This window comes from Solanum pennellii, chromosome 10 (assembly GCF_001406875.1).
Source record: "Solanum pennellii chromosome 10, SPENNV200".
NCBI classification, from domain to species: domain Eukaryota; kingdom Viridiplantae; phylum Streptophyta; class Magnoliopsida; order Solanales; family Solanaceae; genus Solanum; species Solanum pennellii.
Window position 1 is genome coordinate 56,734,780 of NC_028646.1, and position 7,740 is coordinate 56,742,519.

At 33.5% G+C, this 7,740-nt stretch overlaps 2 protein-coding genes across 2 annotated transcripts; both read left to right on the top strand.

Annotated features, from left to right (window-relative positions):
• Positions 1-1,530: 1,530 nt before the first annotated feature.
• On the top strand, positions 1,531-4,999 carry LOC107001814 (serine carboxypeptidase-like 18). Its single transcript, XM_015199775.2, has 14 exons — positions 1,531-1,703; positions 1,764-1,909; positions 2,529-2,605; positions 2,691-2,813; positions 2,955-3,057; positions 3,131-3,168; positions 3,261-3,362; positions 3,500-3,586; positions 3,675-3,803; positions 3,919-3,990; positions 4,096-4,241; positions 4,344-4,457; positions 4,553-4,607; positions 4,687-4,999. The coding sequence occupies exons 1-14, from the start codon at positions 1,582-1,584 to the stop codon at positions 4,768-4,770; spliced, it is 1,398 nt and encodes a 465-aa protein (XP_015055261.1). The 5' UTR covers positions 1,531-1,581; the 3' UTR covers positions 4,771-4,999.
• Positions 5,000-6,664: 1,665 nt separating this feature from the next.
• Positions 6,665-7,513, top strand: LOC107001393. Its single transcript, XM_015199460.1, has one exon. The coding sequence runs from the start codon at positions 6,665-6,667 to the stop codon at positions 7,511-7,513; it is 849 nt and encodes a 282-aa protein (XP_015054946.1).
• The last annotated feature ends 227 nt before the right edge of the window (positions 7,514-7,740 follow it).

Genomic DNA, 7,740 nt, shown 5'->3' on the forward strand with positions numbered 1-7,740 from the left:
TCTGTGAAGAAAAATAGAGTGTGAGCGATATTTTAGTAAGACGGAAACCAAAAGAGTGTTGTTCCTTTTGAGTGTGTAGTAGTCACTTTGAGTATTGTATTCGTGACTACACAGTGTAAAATTCCTTACTATAGTAATATCAATTGCTCCTCTTAGTCCGTGGTTTTTTCCCTTACTCAGAAGGGTTTCCACGTAAAATTCTTGGTGTCGTTATTTTCCCATTTTATTTCCATTACTTTTACCATATATATTTTTGTGCTTGTCCGCGTTTTCCCAACAAACTGGTATCAGAGCCCAGGTTGTCAACAAGTCTAGCCCACCGGGAGAAACTGGGTTGTCGTTCTCTCCAGCCCAAGGCCCGATGTGAAGGGGGAGATTGTTGGGTTATCCCACATCGGAAGTGGAAGGGGCTGGTGGTCAATTTATAAGTGTGAGGGAAAGCCTCAACCTTAGAGCTAGCTTTTGGGTTGAGAAAGCCCAAGACCACCCAACATTTTGAGCGGTTGGGGATTGCTCTGCTGATGTATACATATTAGCTGTTTGTTTTAATCAACGTGATTAGCAAAAGTTTCACAACTACGAAGAAATAAAGATAAAGAATCATTCCAAATACAAGTTATATCAAACATGGGATGTTCACCAGATGTAAAATTACATGGACATCGATTAGAGATAACCACTAGGTCCTAAGATCTATAAAATTAAAACAAAGCTTTATTTATATGGGAAATAATTAATTAATTTAAACATAATTAGTGTTTTTTTAGGCATAATACATAAATGTGTCTTTTAACTTGGCTTCAAATCACATTTATGTTCTTCAACTTTGGATTTGCACAAATAGGCACTTAAACTTGTATAAAGTTGAACAAATAGACACATATGTCCTATATGTATTTTTTTGTCCTACGTGGTGTCCAATGTGTATTTTACCATGTAGGACTCATATGTTTATTTATTTAAAAGTTGGATAGTTAAAGTGTCTATTTGTGCATTATAAAAGTTTGAGGTCAAAGTTATAATTTGAAGTCAAGCTTAGGGTCCAATATATGTATTATGCCTTTTTTTTATTAGTCAAATCTTAGTGATTAAGTTAAATATAATACATAAATATGCCCTTTAACTTGATCTCATTTCACATTTATGCCCTCAACTTTGGGTGTGCATAAGTAGACACTTAAACTTGTATAAAATTGAACAAATAAACACAAACATCCTACATGGCATTGTACATGGAAATTTGTTTCCTAGGTGGTGTCCTACGTGTATTGTGACACGTAGGACTCGTGTGTCTATTTGTTTAACATTATAAAAGTTTAAGTGTTTGTTTGTGCACATGTTAAATTGAAGGATATAAATATAATTTGAAGTCAAGTTAAAAGATACATTTATGTATTATTTCTTAAATATATAACATTTTTAATCGGTCTATAAATAGAAATTTGATAAAAATGGTCAAAACTCAAAAGAATATATTTGGTGTGAAGGCACCGGACACGTGAAGTTAAGCCTCTATATATTAGTGCCCCCTCTTCTCTATTCAAAAGCTTTATTTTCTCAATTCCATTAAACTCATTTTCAATGGTGCGACTCATTGTGTTTTCAGTACTGTTGCTACTTGTATCTCATGTCGTCTCGTCACACTTCATCGTTGAGACTCTACCTGGATTTGATGGAAAACTTTCATTTACACTCGAAACAGGGTAAGTAGATTGTATTAATTTTGTCATGATAGATACTAAACTGTTATGTTGATGAATCAGTTACATTGGTGTTGGAGAAGATGAACAAGTGCAGCTGTTTTATTTCTTCATACAATCTGAGAGAGATCCAGAGAATGATCCTCTCATGATTTGGCTCACCGGAGGTCCTGGTTGTTCTGCTCTATCGACATTTTTTTATGAGATGGGTATATCAATTTAATCCCTTTTTTTCCTGATGTCTATTCTTTTTTGTGTCTTCACTCCAGATTGCTTGATTTCCTCTAGATTTATCGTCTTTCCTTTTGTACTTCTGTGATGATTTGTTGATTGATTACGACAAATCGTTCTTCCTTTTCAGCTGCTTAATTGATTTCGTTGTATTCTCCTGATATCCTGCACCCAAGATTTTCCTTTCATTTTAAAAACTCTTGGTTGGCTAACATGACGAACCATTATAGCAATTTCACTCAGTAACTACCAAAGACATAATTCGGAAGGGTTTTAACTTTGAAGTTCGGGTATGGAAATAAAACCATTATAGAAAAGTTGTCAATAAATTGTGACAAATAAATATTGAAAAATAGTCAAGATTGGATAAAGGAATCATAAATAATGTTAAATGTGTATCAATATATGTGCATAAGGTGAAAGCAATAAGGACGATGGCTAAAGGATCAAGTCTCCGAGTCTAAGAGATAAAGTTATGCATTAAAGTATTTGTTAGTGTAAGAGGAAAAAGTAAGATTGTTCTCATGATCTTCATGCTTCAATTATTGTGTCTCAAAATTTAATAAGCGGTAGAAATGACGTTGATGCTTCTTTCAGGTCCTTTAACCTTTGATTATGCAAATTCTAGTGGAAATTTCCCAAAATTGGAGTTGAACTCATATTCTTGGACCAAGGTTTTGTAAGCTTATTCTTTTGCAATTTGCTTATATTTTCATTGTTGCTCGTCTATATAAGCGGTAATATGGTTTTCATTTCTAGGTGGCCAACATAATATTTATAGATCAACCTGCTGGCACCGGCTATTCATATGCAAACACTTCAGAAGCTTACAACTGTAGTGATACCCTCTCTGTAACTCTAACTTATGACTTCCTTAGAAAGGTGAGGGAATTTTAACATTTATTTATCTCATGTCTCAATGTCGGTCAGAACTTTATACTCATGCTTAAGGATAACGTTAGCATCTAACACGTGAAACTTTCATAAGCAAATTCATGAGACTGTGAAATTGTTGTGCTGTAGTGGCTTATGGAGCATCCCGAGTATCTCAAGAATCCATTATATGTTACTGGTGGTTCCTACTCAGGCTTTTTTGTTCCACCGCTTACTCGCAAAATATATGATGGTATTGTATCTTGTACCTGAGTTCAAAATAAGTCTTTCTGTTATCTTTTCATGACCTTCTTCTTTCTCTCAAGGTATTGAAGTTGGTGACAAACCTCAACTAAATATCAAAGTATGAACTACAATGCATTCAGTTGCTCAACTCTTCTTTTTGTTCTCATTTTAAGTTCTGCTGTCAAACCTAAGGTTTTTTATCAAATGTAGGGATATATACTAGGCAATGCTCAAACAGATAGATTCATCGACTTTAATGGTAGAGTCAGATATGCTAATTGTATGGGACTTATTTCAGATAAGATCTATCAGGTATATAATAGCTTATGTTCTGTACTCTATATTGGGGAAACTATTTTCTAATTAACAACATTAAAGAGTCGTTCAACTAGAAATTACTTACAATTCATTATGACTCTTCAATTAATCTTCCTTATGTTTCCGTGTAGTCCACTAAAGCAAATTGCAATGGGAACTACATTGACGTTGATCCAAATAACACATTATGTCTAAATGATCTTCAGAAAGTAGACAGGGTAAGGTATCAAGTTCTGCACTTATAAAATATTAAGATATCTTCAAAGTTCAATAATGCTTAAATAGTCTGTCATCGTACGTGATTAGTGTCTCAAGAACATACAATGGACACATATTTTAGAACCTTGGTGTGACCTTGAATCTTTTATGAGCATTCTCCAAGAAACTCCTACAAATGGCCAGTCAGTATTTCCAATTGCAGGACCATGGTGTCGAGTAAGTCTCTGTTTCTCCCACTTAACAAGGCCTTCTTAGCATCATGTGTTATGTTAATTCTGTTGGTATATTATACAAGAATTTGATGAGTTAACTTTTTAAACCCAAAAACCAGGAAAAGAATTACATATACTCGTATGTTTGGGCAAACAATAAAGCTGTCCAGAAAGCACTAAACGTTCGTGAGGTATGCAAATACAGTTTTTATTCCTACTGTTCACTTCCAATGCTAAGCCCCTCCACAGCCGAGAAATAGAAACCTTTGAATGATATGGTCATGTAAAAAACCCAGGGAACAATATTGGAGTGGGTTAGATGCAATGAAAGCATGCATTATAGAGGTAAGGAGAGAACCGAGTCATATGTTTATGATGTCCCAAGTGCCGTTGATGATCATCGCCATCTCACCAGCAAATCCTGTCGAGCACTAATTTATAGGTATTACTCCAAGATAGTTGTACTTCTTCATGTTACGCCATTCTTCTAAGTGACCATAATATATCCTGTCGAGACTGTTTGACAATTTTTTTACTTTGATAGCGCTGACCATGACATGATTGTTCCTCATTTGACCACGGAAGAATGGATAGACACTTTGAAACTGCCAATTGTAGATGATTGGGAGCCTTGGTTAGTTGACGCTCAAGTTGCAGGGTTAGCTCCTTGCTCTTAATGCTTTTTTTACTCGCCCGATCAATCCTTAACATGTATCAATAGTTGTTAACTTTTCTAATACTTTGTTTATGTAGATACAAAATGAAGTATTTACAAACTGATTATGAGCTGACATATGCAACTGTTAAGGTAAGGAAAATTCCCTATTGCAACAACTCTAAACCATCATTGTATCTTAATCTTAACTCCTTTGAATTAATTTATTTAGGGTGCGGGTCATACAGCTGCTGAATACAAGCCGGAACAATGCTTGTCAATGGTTGATAGGTGGTTTTCCGGTGACCCTCTTTAGTTTCACCATCGCAAGACATTAATGTACTTACTCATTTGATTTTCTCGATCGACATAATTAAGTTGCTTCTTTGACAACTTATATAGCAACACCAACATTAAGCATGTCTGTCATGTAATCTTGACATGGAAAATCACATGTTAAAATATATATGATTCGAGGTTGACGCTATTTATATTCCTTTGTACTTTGTACTAAGCGAAATTGGAGAAAGGAAGTACTTATCGAATTTATTCTGTTTTTTTAATGTAGAGCAAATTCCTTACCTCCAACTTTTTCCATACTAGTTCTCTGGACCCGTGCGTCACACATGTAAAAATCAGATATGCATGTTTATTACAAGTGTTTCTCGATATTTTCAATCTAGTAGATATAAAAGTCCCAAAATAGGTATAGTTAAATTAAGCTTAGCCGTCTATAAGCAATTAAGTGTACATACCGTCATCAACAACTAAAAAATACATAAAATTATTAGATATCAAAGATTTGTAAAATAAAAGGGGCATATGTGACGTTACTTGAAGTCTTGTTGAGCTTCTTGTATTCCCAATGTCTGTTCAGTTACAAATACAACTACTGCCTATCAGCGCTGGAGAACACTTGGAGCTGCTACATTTGTTCACCTTTTAGTACAGCAACTACCTATATATCTATCAAGAAAAACGCCTAATATAGGAAGCATATGCTGAATGACGACATTAGGTATGTTTTTACAGTGTACTAGTAAAATTATTTGTGCGAATATCATTAAATTTATAAAATAATACTTGAAATTTATCCGTCATTATAATTATAACATTATATTATCTTATATGTATGGAATTATATAGTAACAAACATTAATAATATAAAGAAAAATGGAAATTATAACATCTTATCATTTATCCTTAATAACATAAGCATAAATTAATGACTGTAAAAAAATATTTCAACATCTTTAACATAAGCAATGATGTCAGTGAGTCATCAACAGGAACAAAATACACGAATATTTAATTGTACAAACGAAGAACAACTTCAGAATTTTCGTTCTTTTAAAATGAGAGGAAGTCACTCTATTTATAGACAACAGCGGTTATTCTGAACGAATGTTTATTGTGCATTATCGGAAAGGTCACAACCTTTCATAAAAGTTGTACTTCTTTGTTAAGTTGTAACTTTTCATAAATGTCACATTTTTTCATGAAAGGGGAAGACTAATTTTAAAAATAAATAAATTAAAAGGGAAACATGATTTGTGTTGGCGCATATTATAAGTGAGAAGATCCAAACTTCAAAGTTGAATTATCATATTGCCCCTACACTAAATTAATATATTATAATTTCTAATTTTTTAATATTAGATAGTAATTAAATATCCCTCAAAAATTAAATGACCACTTTTATCTTTCAATTGATTAACATTTAACAATATTCATCTAATAATTTATATTTATAAAATTGTTATAAAACTATTGAATAAGTGGATAGTCCATAAAGTTAGTACATGAACAACCATTCATATTCACTAGGTTACATGAACCTTTTTGGATAAGAATGTATCTATATTTATTATGATACTTAATATGGTGGTCTTTGGAGTGATTTCTCACTCTATAAATAGGGTTGTTCATTCGTTATTGCAATATATACATATGAAACTTACATATACTTGAATAAGAAGAAAGTCTTCTCCTACATCTACTTCTCTTGTCTTCTTTTTATAATCTTGATTTTATAACACGTTATCAGCACGAGTATCTGCCAGTTCAAGTAAAGACTTTAAAAGCCTCGGAGGTATGAATTTCCTTTTTTTTTAAATAATCTAATCTTTCTAAACTTGAATTTCTTGCTCTAGACATCGGGAAAAAGCTATCTATCATGGGCACTCGATGCAGAAATTCATCTTGATGTGATGGGTCTAGCAGACACCATCCAAGAAAATAATCAAGCATCGAATCAAAATCGTGCTAAGGCGATGATATTTCTCCGTCATCACCTTGATGAGGGTTTGAAAATGGAATATCTCACTGTTAAGGATCCTCTGGTGTTGTGGAACAATTTAAAAGATAGATATGATCACCTGAAGTTGGTCGTCCTTCCACAGGCACGTTATGACTGGATCCACTTGAGACTTCAAGATTTTAAATCTATCAGTGAGTATAACTCTTCCATGTTTAAAATTATCTCACAATTAAAATTATGTGAAGAAAATATTACTGACCATGATATGCTGGAAAAAATGTTTTCCACTTTCCCTGCCTCGAGTATGCTTCTGCAGCAACAATATCGAGAAATGGGATTTAAAAAGTATTCCGAATTAATTTCATATCTCCTTGTTGCTGAACAACATAATGAATTACTGATGAAAAACCATGAAAGTCGATCTACTGGTTCTATGCCATTTCCTGAAGTAAATACGGCAAATATTCACCAATCTAGGCGTGAAAAAGGTCGTGGACCCAGTCGTGGTCGAGGAAGAAATTTCAATCATGGTGATCGTCTTGCACTAAATAATAACCTTCAACACCAGCAGTGTAAAAAGAATAATGAAAAACATGATGTAGTGCAGAAGAAAAATTCAGACAACAAATGTTACCGATGTGGTGGAAAAGGACATTGGTCACGTACCTGTCGTACGCCAAGGCATCTGGTTGAGCTATATCAAGCTTCCCTGAAGGAGGTGAAATATAACGCAGAAGCCAACTTTATCACGAAAGATACTGTTGAACCCATGCGTCTAGATGTAGCGGATTTCTTTTAAAATCCCGAAGGAAAGATAGATCACCTGATGGGTGATGGGTCTGTAATAATGTAAATATACTTCATTTTCGTCGTTTATATGAACTAGTATGAATATGTTTTTATAGACTTGTAATTAACTAAAAGGTTGTGTAATGTTTTTGTTTAGTAATAATATTATAATGTTTATTTCTTTTATATCTCGGAGAGTATATGAATACCTCAATGATCAATCATGAAGATATTTGT

Bases quoted from the DNA above. Each gene is read 5' to 3' on its own strand.
- LOC107001393 (XM_015199460.1), top strand. From the start codon at position 6,665: ATGGGTCTAGCAGACACCATCCAAGAAAATAATCAAGCATCGAATCAA.
- LOC107001814 (XM_015199775.2), top strand. From the start codon at position 1,582: ATGGTGCGACTCATTGTGTTTTCAGTACTGTTGCTACTTGTATCTCAT. The intron at 2,606-2,690 runs GTTTTGTAAGCT...TTTCATTTCTAG, and splicing joins ACTCATATTCTTGGACCAAG to GTGGCCAACATAATATTTAT. The intron at 2,814-2,954 runs GTGAGGGAATTT...GTTGTGCTGTAG, and splicing joins CTTATGACTTCCTTAGAAAG to TGGCTTATGGAGCATCCCGA.